The sequence below is a fragment of the Arabidopsis thaliana genome, chromosome 5 (assembly GCF_000001735.4).
Source record: "Arabidopsis thaliana chromosome 5, partial sequence".
In the NCBI taxonomy this organism is placed as follows: Eukaryota; Viridiplantae; Streptophyta; class Magnoliopsida; order Brassicales; family Brassicaceae; genus Arabidopsis; species Arabidopsis thaliana.
The window spans coordinates 7850430-7865657 of NC_003076.8; the positions used below are offsets into that span (position 1 = coordinate 7850430).

The window sequence follows — 15228 nt, forward strand, 5'->3', positions numbered from 1 at the left end:
CCTTCAGGTTGATCTTTCCGGTTCGATTTACCGGTTTAATGTAGTTAACCGGGGTAAAATCTTATATGTTAACCGGTTTGAAAAGAGATTGATAAGGAAGGCCCTTTCTCTGAAAAAGCGAGACCAAGAGTGCGAAGTAGCTCTCTGTCTTTCGAAGCAGAAGTGAGACTTTGACGACAACAGTGGGAGGAACTATGAGTTCTTGTGTTGTGACGACAAGCTGTTTCTATACAATTTCAGATTCTAGTATACGTTTGAAATCCCCCAAGCTCCTCAATCTGGTTCGTTTCTTTGTGTGACATGGAAATTGCTGTGGTTCTGTTTCACATGAATCTATCTCTTTTAAGCACTAAAGCTTTCAAATTTCGTTTCCTTATAGAGTAACCAGCAGAGAAGACGCTCTCTTAGGTCTCGAGGTGGTTTAAAGGTTGAAGCTTACTACGGTCTAAAGACACCTCCTTATCCACTTGTAAGTGCAAATAAGACTTTGGTATTTGTATTTGGATTCTAAGTGTAGTAACTATGTCTTGCTTCTGTAATCCAATTCTGTTCTCGACTAAGCACGGAACTGTAGAAAGTTTGTTAATTTGGGTGAATTGTCTTGTGAGTATAGGAAAGATTGTGTCTTGATCTGTGTATCTTCTATCTTGCAAAGTAGATGTGTCTTGATCTTTAGGGCCTTGGTGATATGTCAAAGAAGATGGTATAGTTGAGATTCTAATTAGAGTTAAAAACAAATGTGAATAGGATGCTTTGGAGCCGTATATGAGTAGAAGAACACTAGAAGTGCATTGGGGAAAACACCATCGAGGTTATGTAGATAATCTGAATAAACAGTTAGGGAAAGATGATAGACTCTATGGATACACCATGGAAGAGCTTATCAAGGCTACATACAACAACGGGAATCCTTTACCCGAGTTCAACAACGCTGCACAGGTACTTTATATTCTAAGTAACTTGTACATTATCACCCGAGGCACACACTAATGTTGGAAGGATTGATGATGATTATGTTGTTGTTTAGGTCTATAACCATGATTTCTTCTGGGAGTCGATGCAACCTGGTGGTGGAGACACGCCTCAAAAGGGTGTTCTTGAGCAGATTGATAAGGATTTTGGTTCTTTCACAAATTTTAGAGAAAAGTTCACTAATGCAGCTCTTACTCAGTTTGGTTCTGGATGGGTCTGGCTTGTCTGTGAGAAACTTGACTAGCTTTTCACTTGGTATTAAACTGTAGAATGACTTTGAAAATGGAAAATTTTGATTCTCTTTTTGTTTTTTTCTGGAAAATTTCAGTAAAGAGGGAAGAGAGAAGGCTTGAGGTGGTCAAAACCTCAAACGCCATTAACCCACTCGTGTGGGACGATATTGTATGTTAGAGTTTTATTAGTTAGTTTTCTTGTTGAACTTAATGTTACCTCTTGATCACATCTCTTTTGTTGTTACAGCCAATCATCTGCGTGGATGTGTGGGAGGTACACCATCTCCTCTCTTCTGTCATTCTTCCAAGAAACACTTTGAAACATTTTCTAATATCTTTCGTTTTCTTATCTTACTTTGCAGCACTCTTATTATCTGGACTACAAGGTAAAAACCTAGCTTAAATTCCGACCATTCTGTGTTCTTTTTGTTCGTTCAAAAGGCTAAATCAGTGTTTGTTTCTTTCTTTCTCCGGTTGCTAGAACGACAGGGCTAAGTATATAAACACATTTCTGAACCACTTGGTGTCGTGGAACGCTGCCATGAGTCGGATGGCCCGTGCAGAAGCGTTTGTGAATCTTGGTGAACCCAACATCCCAATCGCTTAAGCTAAACACAACTCCTTGGAAACTTGGGCAGTCTCATTTTTGCAAACAGAGGTCTCAAGTCCCAAGTCCCAACCAACAAAACAAGAGTTGCTTTCTGAATGTGACCCATCTTTTTGTTCTGTGTAATTTAGCGACAGTTTTCTCTTCTTTTGCCTTTTGAGAGACTCTCTAGCTTTAAGATCATCAGTGAGCCCTGTATGGTGACAGTAATGTTAGTGACGCAATTAACCCTTATTAAGTTATAATAAAACGAAGGCTGGCTCACGTGACCCGCACGTGACTGAGAGTATCCGTTTCCTCTTCTTTCTTTTCTTCTTCTTCTTCTTCTTCTTCGTCTCCTGACAATAGGGATTGACACCATCGTTCACTTCAACGTAAAGGTATAAACTTTCTTCCTCCTTAACGTCAAAGTTTCACGCGATCGTCTCTGTGGAACTCCCTCAGCATCGGGTAATTCCCTGATTTTCCCAACTCGCTCTCGCGGAAACTCTCGATTTCGATTGGGCTCTTGAGGTTCTGTTCATTTCCTCGTCTATGAATTTTCTACAATTGATTAGGAGTCGTGCCCATAACTGCGTGAGTAAAAAGGGAAAATTTTCTTAAAGATAAGCAATTTCAAGCTTTGTGTTCGTGAAATTTATCCTTGTATGAAACTTGCAATGCGATTGTTGTGTTGGTTGGTGGGTTTTCTGTAAAATCTCAATGTTCATGTAGGACCTGGGTTTTGGCAGATTCAGTGCCATAAAGACTGTAGTGTTAGTCCTCATATTACATTTGTATGGTTGCTAAATGGTCAAACTGATACTAGTATAACTCAGAGATTACAAGATTTATTTGGATCAAGATCATATGTTTCCTTGATGCCAAAACTAATTCATTGTTAAGATTCATAAAATCGAGTATATAGCGAGTTAACGTTTACTTGAATTTCCTCGTTCTTTATCCTTTGTAGGAGGTTATGCAGTTCTTGGATCCCCTGAGATTTGTTGTCAAAAACCAGCTTCCATTACTGATACACTATGCCTCCGTCTCATTCTCAGGTCTGTTGTAGTTCTTGAAACAAATTATCATAAGCTTTGATCAAACAGGAAAGAAAACCTCTTATAATCTTTCTTGATTGATAAAAATGACAGAGATCTTCAGTGACACCAGCATCAGACAGTTATCTCAAATGCTACTATCACTAATCTTCTTCCACATATCCGAATACATTCTAGCCATCACCATTCACGGAGCATCAAACGTAACTCTTAGTTCGCTTTTAATCACCAAGCATTACGCTTTAGCAATGCTTCTGTCGCTTCTCGAATACCTAACGGAGATTATCCTCTTCCCGGGGCTGAAACAACACTGGTGGGTCAGCAACTTTGGACTCATAATGATCATCGTTGGGGAAATCATCAGGAAGGCAGCGATAATAACAGCGGGAAGATCGTTCACTCACCTCATAAAGATCAACTACGAAGAGCATCACGGGCTTGTGACTCATGGTGTGTATAGACTAATGAGGCATCCAAGTTACTGCGGTTTTCTCATCTGGTCGGTCGGGACACAAGTTATGCTCTGTAACCCCGTTTCAGCAGTTGCGTTCGCGGTTGTCGTGTGGCGGTTTTTTGCTCAGAGAATACCGTACGAGGAGTATTTTCTGAATCAGTTTTTTGGGGTACAGTATCTAGAGTATGCAGAGAGTGTTGCCTCTGGTGTTCCATTTGTGAACTGACACTTGAATTATTTTTGAACATATGAGTTTGATGTACTTGACTTGAGGTCTTAAAGTCACAAAAACATACAAGACCCTCTGGCTGAAAGAGAAGGTCTTGACGTGGATATGAAATTTACCACAGCGTTAATTGTTTATGTGACACCTGTCACCGGTGATGCATAGCTCCGGCGAAGAGTTTCGGAGAACAAGTTTGGTCTTTTTAGGGGTTTGAGCAGTGGAGTCGGTAACCATGTTATGCGGAGGCTCTCGCGCCTCCGTGCATTTGTGGGACCATCGTCATCCTCCTAGGCTCGGTGCTAAGGTTTTGCGGAAATCTTCGTTCATGCTCAGACCTTGTTCGGCTATATCGCAGCAGCGGATAAAGTCGTCGTTTAGGTCTCACTGTAAAACTCCAAGAAAAATCCCAGCTCCTCTCGATTGTTTCAGGTTTTTGAATCTCGCTGTTGTTTTGATTGTTTTTGTATCCGAATCTGATTGTTTTATGTGAAATTTCCTGATGAGCTTTAAGATAGAGATTTCTGTTAGATGTTCTTCACTATGTTCTACTCAAATTTTCAAAATTGGAGTCTTTACTAAAATATTTGGCTGTAATTCTTCTTTCAAAGCCAGGGAGATGATCATCCTGAGCTTTCAGCTGAAGGGCTTTCCCCAGTTGCAGGTATCTGTTTGTCATTCAAGTTTCAACTGCCTTCCATCAGTGGCCAACCTTTATATGACCTTTCTGGATTATGAATTTGTTTTGAATTTGCAGGAGGCATTGTTGCTCTAGGGAAGTTTGATGCCCTGCATATCGGTCATCGAGAGCTTGCAATTCAAGCTGCAAGAATTGGTACTCCGTATCTACTGTCGTTTGTTGGATTGGCTGAAGTACTTGGTTGGAAGCCTAGGTAATTTCTCCGTCTACCTTCCCAATTAACTTAACATCCCCTTGATCTAAGTTACTTATAATCATTAGATCATGACTCTACTGATAAAGTTTTTTTTTTTTAATCTGTATGTGCTTCTCACTTCTATTGAACAGAGCACCAATAGTAGCCAAATGCGACAGAAAACGAGTGCTTTCCTCTTGGGCATCGTATTGTGGTAACATAGCACCGGTAGAGTTTGAGATTGAATTTGCCAGCGTTCGACACCTTAACCCACAACAGTTTGTCGAGAAGTTGTCAAGAGAGCTTAGAGTCTGCGGAGTTGTGGCAGGTGAATTCCAAAAGAACATCTCAAAGGTTCCCTTCTTTCTCCGAAAATTCTCATTCTAAGTTCTTTTCCTTTAGGCGAAAATTACAGGTTTGGATACCGGGCTTCTGGTGACGCCTCTGAACTTGTGAGGTTATGCAAAGACTTTGGTATCAGCGCTTACATCATTAACTCCGTGATGGATAAGAACCAAGTCTCTGTAAACACAGAGGAGGAGGACTCAAAGTCGAAAGAAAGAGGTCAAGTCTCATCCACACGAGTCCGTCATGCTCTAGCTGCAGGAGATGTGAGGTATGTAACAGAGCTCCTCGGCAGACCACACAGGGTCATCTCTCGGACAAGAACACAAGATTTAACGAGCAAAAGAGGGAGGATCTCGCTTCAGACATCTTCGCTACTAAATTTACCACCAGGGAATGGAGTTTACAAAGCATGCTCGCTTATAGTTGGTGATAAGCATCCAATTTCGTGTAAGGTTATTGTCGATACATCGAATCTCTATATAGAAACAGAGGAAGAACGTTTCCACAACTCAGATGAGTCTCAAGAGTTTCAACTCTTAGGGATTGAGTTCGGTTAATTCACACATTGATAATCAAAAGAATAACATTTCCATTTCAAGATAACGATTAACAAAGATGTTAACTTTGACTCCATTTTGGCAATTACGTTAGCGGTAATGGATATTTATGAAAGTTTTGGTTTATTATTGAAAATAGTGTTAATATGACTGAAAATGAAAGCCACACGGTGATGAGAAGGTGGAAGAAGACAAGCAACAAAAGTGGGAAGAGTAATTAAATGTCTGTCTCTATCTCAAAGTCGTTGACTTTCGTTGTTGAGTGTCTCTTACTGACCAAACCGCCATTAGAAGTGTTCTCAATGATAAGACGCATTTCTTTGTACCAAATGTCAAATTTCCTGAATTGCCCATCCACCGAACATGGACTCATTTCAGAAATGAGGATCTTTGGGTCATTTTCTCAATATCTGGTGTTGCTTTCCTTGTACCACACGATCCTTATAGCTCATCATCTAATGGCCATTTAATCCGCCAGAGAAGAAGAAGAAGAAGAAAATAGATTAGGGTTTTTCATTCCAGAATAGCCCTAATCCAAATTCGAAATCTTTCTTCTGATTTTGATCTTTCCGATCATGTCATCGGTCTGTGTTAACGAAGCATTAACCGATGACGAGCTGAGATGGGTATTGTCGAGACTAGACAGTGATAAAGATAAGGAAGTGTTTGGTTTGGTCTGCAAGAGGTGGCTAAATCTGCAGAGTACCGACCGGAAGAAGCTAGCGGCACGTGCTGGTCCACATATGCTCCGCCGTCTCGCTTCTAGGTTCACTCAAATCGTCGAATTGGATTTGTCTCAGTCAATTTCTAGGTCCTTTTATCCAGGAGTTACTGATTCTGACCTCGCTGTTATCTCTGAGGGATTCAAGTTTCTCAGAGTTCTTAATCTTCACAACTGTAAAGGTATCTACTTTTTTGGGTTAAACAACAGAAAGAGTTCCCTTTTTGTTTTTTTTCCAATCTCTCTGGGTTCCATTTCTGATTTGATGAAACTTGAATTTGAAGGATTGTTTTCTAAGAGAGTTCAGGTGTTAAATTTTGTTCTCTGGTGTTTTAAGTTTTTTGCTTACTTCAATGTTGTTTGGATTAGTCCCTTTGTGGGTGATTTTTGCTGTAATCCATCAGCTTTAAGGGGTTTTAGTTTGAGAGCGTCTTAAGAAACCTGTCACAATAAGATTTCTATGATTGAGTTCTTCTTTGGCTCATTCTATTGGTATGAATGTTATGTCTGAATTCTCTAGGGTCTTAGTTTTCACAAATAGACCTTTCTTGTTGGATTTTACTGACATATGTTGTGGTGGGTGGAACAATCCTAAGCTCAGAATTTTGCTTACCTCTTCATCTTCTGGGAACAGGTATTACAGATACTGGATTGGCCTCAATTGGAAGGTGTCTTTCTTTACTGCAGTTTTTGGATGTATCATATTGTAGAAAGCTCTCAGATAAAGGATTATCAGCTGTTGCAGAAGGCTGCCATGATCTAAGGGCATTGCATTTAGCGGGTTGTCGTTTCATCACCGATGAATCGTTGAAATCACTCTCTGAGAGATGCCGTGATCTCGAAGCTCTGGGGCTACAAGGCTGCACCAATATCACTGATTCAGGTCTTGCTGATCTTGTGAAGGGATGCAGAAAGATAAAATCTTTAGACATTAATAAATGTAGCAATGTTGGAGATGCTGGAGTTTCGAGCGTGGCGAAAGCTTGTGCATCTTCCCTCAAGACACTCAAATTGCTGGACTGTTACAAAGTCGGGAACGAATCTATATCGTCGCTGGCGCAGTTTTGCAAGAATCTGGAAACTCTGATAATCGGTGGATGCAGAGATATCTCTGACGAATCTATCATGTTACTGGCAGATTCCTGTAAAGACAGTCTCAAGAACTTGAGGATGGATTGGTGCTTGAATATATCTGACTCTTCCCTTAGCTGCATTCTCAAGCAGTGCAAGAACTTGGAGGCTCTAGATATTGGTTGCTGTGAAGAGGTCACAGACACTGCTTTCCGGGATTTAGGGAGCGACGATGTTTTGGGATTGAAGGTTTTAAAGGTTAGCAACTGCACGAAGATCACAGTAACAGGGATAGGCAAGCTTTTGGACAAATGCAGTTCCCTGGAGTATATAGATGTAAGGTCTCTTCCACATGTGACAGAAGTGAGATGCAGTGAAGCTGGTTTGGAGTTCCCAAAATGTTGTAAAGTTAACTTTTCAGGTAGTTTAACCGAGCCAGATGTTCTGCTTTGATCGTTGCTGTTGGGATCTCGTTACTTGTCTGTTGGGAAATTCTGGTAACCCTAAACCTTCTGTGATCTCTCTATCTGTCTCGTGTATGGGCACACTCATAGCTTATAGTTCATCAGTGAGTCTTCTCTCAAGCTCTTGTATATTTTTGTGCATTAAATATTTGGTTGTAGCGGCTGCTTGATTATTCTTCAGTTGCTTTGCAAAGTGTGTGTAGTTGTTGTTGAACCTGCTTCTCCTTAAGAGTAAAAAAAGGTCAGCACTTGATATTTGTAAACTCTGATTCTCAATGTACTGATTTCTTAATACTTGATTCATCCCATTACACTTCTTTTGACATAGTTTGGTGCATAAAAGAACTATGAATTAAGGTTAACAGATGAGATCAACTAAATATATTCATCTCTTTCTCGTGTCTACAATGGAAACCAAAGTGGGTAAAGCAAAAAAAAAGAATTTGTGAGTTTGTACAAACATTCTCTGACTGAAACAGGGGAAAGTAGAAATGAAATATTTCTTGTTCCACCTGCACTAATTAGCTCCGTCAGAGAAAACCACTGCGGTTTATTGCTCATCATTGTTTAGCGCTTTCTCGAGACAGTTGAAAGCTTTCTGGTAGCTCACGAATCCCATGAACCAGAAGTCGAAGTTATCGATTGTGACTATTTCAAGGTACTTTTGAGATGGCTTCTTTGTGTTCTGACTCTGGTTCACTCCATTGATCTTGCACAATGGGATTGAGACTTTGTAGTGAACCCTACTGAGAACTCCTTGAGGAGAAGCAACCTTGATCGATCTTTCACTGCAAAATGCAATCTTCTTTGATGAGATGAAGAGGAGGCCTGCGATGGGACCTGCTGTTGTGGATAGATAGCATTGGTACGCCTTGAAGAGTTTCTCTTGATCGCAGACCTTGAAGAGTCGCTTATAAATCTTCTCTAAGCCTCCCATTTGAAGGATCTTAGCTCCCAAGGATAGCTTTCTCTTGACTGTTTCAGTTAGCTTTGGTCCTAGTTTGTCCTGATCTCTAGCTCCGTTTGTGAAGCTATCGGTTTTCTTCTTTCGCAGCATCGATTTTCCTTTGCCTGTCAAATATGAAACCTTTGAAGAAGTTGGGATTTGGTGGTTGTTGATGGAAGCTGGGTCAGGCAAGTAACTCATCGTATCAGTCTTGGCTGCAGGAAATGCAATAACTTGTTGGTGAACTCTGCTCAGTGTCATCTTGGAGGATTGAGTAGTGATCTTGATTCTTGATTTTGTGAAAGAGAAAGAGAGAGAGAGATTGTGAGTGATGGTTGATGATGAAACCGTGTAAGTGGGAAGGTATTTAAAGGGAAAAACAAAGAGACAAGAGGCAGTTGAAACGAAGCTCTGAATTGAGACCCTTTGTGGTAAAGGATGAGTCATGTATGGGTCATCAAGCCACCTAGATAAAGCTACTTTCTTTTGTGGGCATATGTACTCTGTTTGGCTTAGGTTTACAACTACTAAATCCTGTTATGACACAGTTTTGTCTAAAGTAAATTTCAGTAACTGATGAAATGTTTTAGGTTTTTGCTTTTGATTTTCCAAATAACAAAACAACTTAGGAGTGCAAATTAAAAGGCCTAGTTGCAATATATCTTCTTCCATTCCTTTAATTCGAAATTAAGAAGCTATTTACGAATTGATGATTCATCGGTCAACAATGGCCTTAATTTCTTAAAGGTTAAATCACATGCTAAAGTTATAATATTAGAGATCCCAAAAAAGGAAGTAAAAATGATCACACGGAATGACGACATGACGTTAGACTCCGACAAACTTTATTACCTACAAGTTGGCAAAATCTTATGTGTATATTTTGTTATGAGTATGTTTTATTTTTGGTCGATTTGTTAATGTAATAGTGATGTATCTACGTGGAAATGACAATGCATGGACGAGCGTGCATGGCAGGGCCAACCCATGTACATGCACGAATGTCTGGAATCCTCCAGTGATGACCAAATATTTCTTTTAGGCTAAGGAAACAAGTTTCTAACGTCATATTTCAGCACCTTTTTATTTTCAGTTGATATACTTTTAGTGTCAAATTCCATCACAGATGTCGGAATCAACATATTAACGATTACAGGATAAAGTATTTAATTACAGCTTTGAATGTGATCCGTCATGCCCTACTGATTTATTGACTCTTCTTTTGCCCTTTCTTTGTAGGGCAACCTTTTTTTTGTTTTCACTTTTTCTTTCACAAATCAACCATTTTTCTCACAAAGTCGTTTTTTTTGCTTAATTTTTTTTTGTGTCGACATACATATTCAATATTGCTCTTATAATATAGTCAAAATATCTTATCCGGCCGACGACAAAGGACATGGACCCCGATCAAGATGAACAGTATAGTCTAGAAAGCTTGAATAGTGTATGCCGGTTATAAATATTATGGTTATGTATGTATTAAATTGATAGTTCCTTTAACAACTTTAATGCACAAAAAGAACGATAAGTTAAATTGTTTTTAGTTATTTCTAGTTGTTAAGAGCGATCATACCATATTTTCTTAGAATAGTTAGATTCTTTCTTTGAATTCAATGTCTTTATAAACAACTACCGGCCGATCGAAATAATTCGAGTCTCAACAACTAACTAATCATTCCTTTATGCCTTTCATAAATACATGTACCTAGCGATTCATAATCATCTATACCTAAATACAATGCCCGCTAAATTTTATCTTGTAAACATATATACACCATGTGCATATCACATGGGTGACGAATTGATGAAACAACATCTATACTATATGGTGGGATCCATTTCAAATGGATCTTCTTTTTTACTTTTTATATATAAAAAATCAAATATAAGCTATATTTCTTATCTTAGCATGAACTAAAAGAAATAAAGACATCAGAAAGTCACAATGCCAACGCGGAAAGCTCCAAAGCCACGACGTTCCCTTCTGCATGACTCAATTTGCTCTCATATATTCAAAAAGCGTTACGTAATATATTTTGATTTCATTTTTTCTTGTTTCATGTTCCAGTTAATTAGGAAACATATCTTATCTCCTATACATGTAAAAGATATATGTGAAAAAAACTAAAATCAGGCTAACAAAAAAGAAGGAAAAGAAAAGCTTCATGTTTTGCCAACTTGTATGTAAAAAAGCTCGTCGGATCTAACTCTATCGTCATCTCTGTGATCATCTTTTTTTTCTTACTTTGCTTTTGTTTTGGTATCTCTAATATACAAAAAGATTTTATGTTTAAGCGATCACTTTCTGGTGTGTGTAGCAGGCTGAAAAAATGGATTATTTTAGTGTGACACCAAGTAAATATTTGTTTTGGACATGATGATTATGCTTGAGAACAAACTTGAAACAATGGTAAAATCTAAACTACCGACAATGATAAAGAAAGTACCAACAACATGTTGAGCTAAAACATTTCATCAGTTATTGAACTTAGTTTGGAAATAATATCACAAACAAGGACTTGGTAGTTGTAAAACCTTTCTTTATATATCTCTCCTTTAACTAGAAGATTTTTTTATCTCGCAAAAGCAAAACAAAGCATATGCTTGATCTTCTTCTATTTGCTTTTAACCCCAAAGAAAGTGGCTTTTTCTCTGTCTTGATGACCCATCCATGACTCATCCTTTACCACAAAGATCTCTTATCAACGATTCAATGCTTTGTTTTCAACTGCCACTTGTTTCTTTGTATTTCCCTTTAAATACCTTCCCACCAACACGGTTTCATCATCAACCCTCACTCACAATTTCTCTCTCTCTCTCTCGTTCTCACAAGATCAAGAATATCAAGAAACAAGATCACTTCTCAATCCTCGAAGATGACATTGAGCAGAGTTCATCAACAAGTTATTGCATTTCCTGCTGTCAATACTGCTCCGGTGGGTTACTTGCCTGATCCAGCTTCCATCAACAAGCTTCAAATCCCAACTTCTTCAAAGGTTTCGATGCTTCAAAAGAAGAAAACCGATAGCTTCACAAACGGAGCAAGAGATCAGGACAAGTTAGGACCCAAGCTAACCGAAACAGTAAAGAGAAAGCTATCCTTGGGAGCTAAGATCCTTCAAATGGGAGGCTTAGAGAAGATCTATAAGCGACTCTTCAAGGTCTGCGATAAAGAGAAACTCTTCAAGGCGTACCAATGTTACCTATCGACAACAGAAGGTTCCATTGCGGGCCTGCTCTTCATCTCATCAAAGAAGATTGCCTTCTGTAGCGAAAGATCGATCAAGGTGACTTCTCCTCAAGGAGATCTCACTAGGGTTCACTACAAAGTCTCAATCCCCTTGTGCAAGATCAATGGAGTGAACCAGAGTCAGAACACGAAGAAACCATCTCAGAGGTACCTAGAAGTAGTCACAGTCGATAACTATGACTTCTGGTTCATGGGATTCGTGAGCTACCAGAAAGCTTTCAACTGTCTCGAGAAAGCGCTAAACGAGGATGAGCAATAAACGGAGGAGCTACTAATTAGTGCATGGTGGAAAAAGAAATATATCATTTCTATTTTCACCTGTTTCAATCAGGGAATGTTAGGAGAGAACCTAGTAGAGACTGACAATATTGTTTGTACAAACTCAATTCTTATTTTCATTGTATTTTGCTTTTTGGTTTCTATTGTAGAAACGAGAAAGAAATTAATATACTTAGCCGATTTCATCAGTTTTCCTTAATAAATAGTTTTCTTTTGCACCAAATTACATGTCAAAAGAAGTGTCATGGTACTACTTATACGAAAAGTAACAACGAACCACATATATGTTGTCTGTTTTGTTAATATCAGAGATAGTAACACAGAGACATGACTCTGAAATAATTAAAAATTACCAAGTCAAGATTTGTGTTATTTTTAGTTTGAATTTACAAGTTTCAATATTGAATCTGGCTCTTATATTTAATCACTATTTCTTGGCTTACAAGTTACAATGAGGCACAGTAGCCCTATTCAGTAACTTAGTCTATACAACAAAATTGAGCGGCATAATTAGTAGATAATTTATCGTCCTTCAGTAATATTTTTTTTTTTGTAGATGATTCGCCATCACTGTTGATTAACAATATAATTGGATTCTTATACTAATATATTAAGATTGTTTTTGTTCATCTTTGATTTATTTTTGTTCCTCCTTCTGGAGATTTATTGATGGTTTCTTCTCTCAGGGGAAGATTGAGATAATGGGTCTCAAATTTTCTAAGATCAAGATTATGAAATGGTCTTATGTACTCATTACTTATATTTTATTCCCATGGTACATGTTTTTTTTCTCTGTATTATTCTTCTTTTGTTATATTGTGGTGTAAAAAAGGACAGTGAATTGGGAAAACAGATGAGATCAACTAAATATATTCAAATCTCTTGCTCATGTTAACGATGAAGAACAAAAGAGATATAAGAAAAGAAAAAAAATGAGTTTGTACAATATTGTCAATGGTTTCTAGGGCATTTCCTAACATAATCTGATTGAAGTAGGTTAAAGTGAAATGAAATATTTCCTCTTTTACCCACACTAATTAGCTCCTCAATGGAAGCAATATATCTTGGCTTATCATTGCTTGAAGCTAAGAGAAAGCGCTTGCTCGAGGCAGTTGAAAGCTTTTTGGTAGCTCAAGAATCCCATGAACCAGAAGTCAAAGCCGTCGACCGTGACTACTTCAAGGTACTTCTGAGATGGCTTCGTTGTGTTTTGACTCTGGTTCACTCCATTGATCTTGCACAAGGGGATTGAGACTTTGTAGTGAACCCTATTGAGCTCTCCTTGAGGAGAAGCCACCTTGATCGATCTTTCGCTGCAGAATGCAATTTTCTTTGATGATATGAAGAGTAGGCCAGCGATGGGACCTGCGGTTGTGGATAGGTAGCATTGGTACGCCTTGAAGAGTTTCTCTTCATCGCTGACCTTAAAGAGTCGTTTATAGATCTTCTCTAAGCCTCCCATTTGAAGGATCCTAGCTCCCAAGGATAGTTTTCTCTTGACTGTTTCGGTTAGCTTTGGTCCTAACTTGTCCTGATCTCTAACTCCGTTTGTGAAGCTATCGTTTTTCTTCTTTCGTAGCATCGATTTTCCTTTGCCTGTTAGAAAAGAAAACTTTGAAGAAGTTGGGATTTGAAGCTTGTTGATGGAAGCTGGATCAGGCAAGTAACCCGCCGGAGAAGTCTTGACGGCAGGAAATGTAATGAGTTGTTGGTGAACTCTGCTCAATGTCATCTTGGAGAATTGAGTAGTGATCTTGATTCTTGATTTTGTGAAAGAGTAAGAGAGAGAGATTGTGAGTGATGGTTGATGATTAACCGTGTAAGTGGGAAGGTATTTAAAGGGAAAGACAAAGAGACAAGAGGCAGTTGAAACAAAATACTTAATCGTTGAGACTTAAGAACCTTTGTGGTAAAGTGATGAGTCATGTATGGGTCATCAAGTCACATAGATAAAGCTACTTTCTTTGGAGGCATATACTCTGTTTGCCTTCTTTTTTTAAGGGAAACAAAACCATTTAGACATGCATATAGATAAAGGAGAACATAACTAAAGTTTTTTGTAACTACCAAATCCGTGTTATGACACAATTTTGTCTAAAGTAACTTCAGTAACTACCGAAATGTTCCAAATAATAAAACAAATTTAGGAGTAATTAAGAACGTCTCTATATATGGATCTTCTTCAAATATCTTGATATTCCTTTTCAATGTTTCTCTTTAAAATTTGAAACTTGGAAGATGCCATTTACAAAAATTAATGATCCATTGATCGACATAAAAACTCAAATCACATTTAAAAGTTGATTTGAGAGATGCCTAAATAAAAGATGATCACACGGAATGACGTTACACTCCTAGCTTTTTTACCTAGAAGTTGGCAAAACATGCCAAGCTTTTAATATTTAGGGTGATTTTAGTTTTCCACATATATATATAGGAGATAAGATATGTTTCCTAATTAAAAGAAACATGCATGAGACAAGAGAAATAAAAAAATCAAAATATTACGTAACACTTGTTGTGAATATGTGAGAGCAAATTGAGTCATGCAGAAGGGGACGTCGTGGCTTTGAAGCTTTCCGCGTTGGCATTGTGTAAACTTTATGATGCCTTTATTCTTTTATTTTCATGCTAACTTTTAACAAAGATCGGTTATACTTGATTTATATAATATATACAAAGCAATAAAGAAGCAAAACAAATAGTTAAATAGAAACACAAAAAGAAGATCCATTTGAAATGGATCCCATAAAATATTAGATGTAGTAGGATCAATTCGTCACCCATGTGATATGCACATACCTATATAGTTAATGGAGATATATTTTAGAACATGTATATACTATAAAACTGAGTGGACATTGTATTTAAATGTAGAAGATTGTAACTTATAAATAGGTATATGTATTTATGAAAAGCACAGAGGCGAACGATTAGATAGTTGTCAAGACGTGAATGATTCGGTAGTTGTTATAGTTGTTAGAATCAAAGAAAGGATATGTATGCATTGTTTGTTCCCAATGTGGTTAATCTTCATTGAGAGTTGATCGAAAAAAAATTATATAATAAATTGTATATGTAATTATTCTATCAGTAGTTGAAATATTTTAATAAAATTAATATACTATTTGTGAAAAATATAATTATATACTATCTGAATTTATCGTTCAATGTTTAATTTGCATTAC

At 37.8% G+C, this 15228-nt stretch overlaps 7 protein-coding genes across 8 annotated transcripts; 5 read left to right on the top strand and 2 right to left on the bottom strand.

Moving 5' to 3' along the window:
- The first annotated feature begins 14 nt into the window (after positions 1-14).
- FSD3 (Fe superoxide dismutase 3) lies at positions 15-2105 on the top strand. Its single transcript, NM_122237.4, has 8 exons — positions 15-281; positions 380-469; positions 748-939; positions 1028-1199; positions 1301-1374; positions 1453-1479; positions 1568-1591; positions 1687-2105. Exons 1-8 carry the CDS (start codon positions 195-197, stop codon positions 1810-1812), a joined length of 792 nt encoding a protein of 263 aa, NP_197722.1. The 5' UTR covers positions 15-194; the 3' UTR covers positions 1813-2105.
- Positions 2106-2155: 50 nt separating this feature from the next.
- On the top strand, positions 2156-3534 carry STE14A (S-isoprenylcysteine O-methyltransferase; the record flags this gene model as incomplete). 2 transcript variants are annotated; one of them, NM_001343798.1, is made up of 3 exons in its annotated part: positions 2156-2325; positions 2765-2852; positions 2946-3532. In NM_001343798.1, the coding sequence occupies 2 exons, from the start codon at positions 2771-2773 to the stop codon at positions 3530-3532; spliced, it is 669 nt and encodes a 222-aa protein (NP_001330699.1). The 2 variants fall into 2 exon arrangements, with proteins under 2 accessions (NP_001330699.1, NP_197723.1); NM_122238.2 differs by lacking the exons at positions 2156-2325; positions 2765-2852 and having other exon boundaries at positions 2939-3534.
- Positions 3535-3626: 92 nt separating this feature from the next.
- On the top strand, positions 3627-5384 carry AT5G23330 (Nucleotidylyl transferase superfamily protein). The gene is made up of 5 exons (NM_122239.3): positions 3627-3961; positions 4141-4193; positions 4287-4422; positions 4557-4732; positions 4807-5384. The coding sequence occupies exons 1-5, from the start codon at positions 3765-3767 to the stop codon at positions 5307-5309; spliced, it is 1065 nt and encodes a 354-aa protein (NP_568429.1). The 5' UTR covers positions 3627-3764; the 3' UTR covers positions 5310-5384.
- A 225-nt stretch (positions 5385-5609) lies between these two features.
- Positions 5610-7890, top strand: AT5G23340 (RNI-like superfamily protein). The gene is made up of 2 exons (NM_122240.4): positions 5610-6212; positions 6665-7890. The coding sequence occupies exons 1-2, from the start codon at positions 5885-5887 to the stop codon at positions 7552-7554; spliced, it is 1218 nt and encodes a 405-aa protein (NP_197725.1). The 5' UTR covers positions 5610-5884; the 3' UTR covers positions 7555-7890.
- A 225-nt stretch (positions 7891-8115) lies between these two features.
- On the bottom strand, positions 8116-8772 carry AT5G23350 (GRAM domain protein/ABA-responsive-like protein; the record flags this gene model as incomplete). Its single annotated transcript, NM_122241.4, has 1 exon — positions 8116-8772. The coding sequence occupies one exon, from the start codon at positions 8770-8772 to the stop codon at positions 8116-8118; it is 657 nt and encodes a 218-aa protein (NP_197726.2).
- A 2535-nt stretch (positions 8773-11307) lies between these two features.
- Positions 11308-12317, top strand: AT5G23360 (GRAM domain-containing protein / ABA-responsive protein-like protein). The gene has a single exon (NM_122242.4). It carries the CDS (start codon positions 11388-11390, stop codon positions 12018-12020), a length of 633 nt encoding a protein of 210 aa, NP_197727.1. The 5' UTR covers positions 11308-11387; the 3' UTR covers positions 12021-12317.
- Positions 12318-12786: 469 nt separating this feature from the next.
- AT5G23370 (GRAM domain-containing protein / ABA-responsive protein-like protein) lies at positions 12787-13862 on the bottom strand. The gene has a single exon (NM_122243.3). The coding sequence runs from the start codon at positions 13770-13772 to the stop codon at positions 13113-13115; it is 660 nt and encodes a 219-aa protein (NP_197728.1). The 5' UTR covers positions 13773-13862; the 3' UTR covers positions 12787-13112.
- Between the last annotated feature and the right edge of the window lie 1366 nt (positions 13863-15228).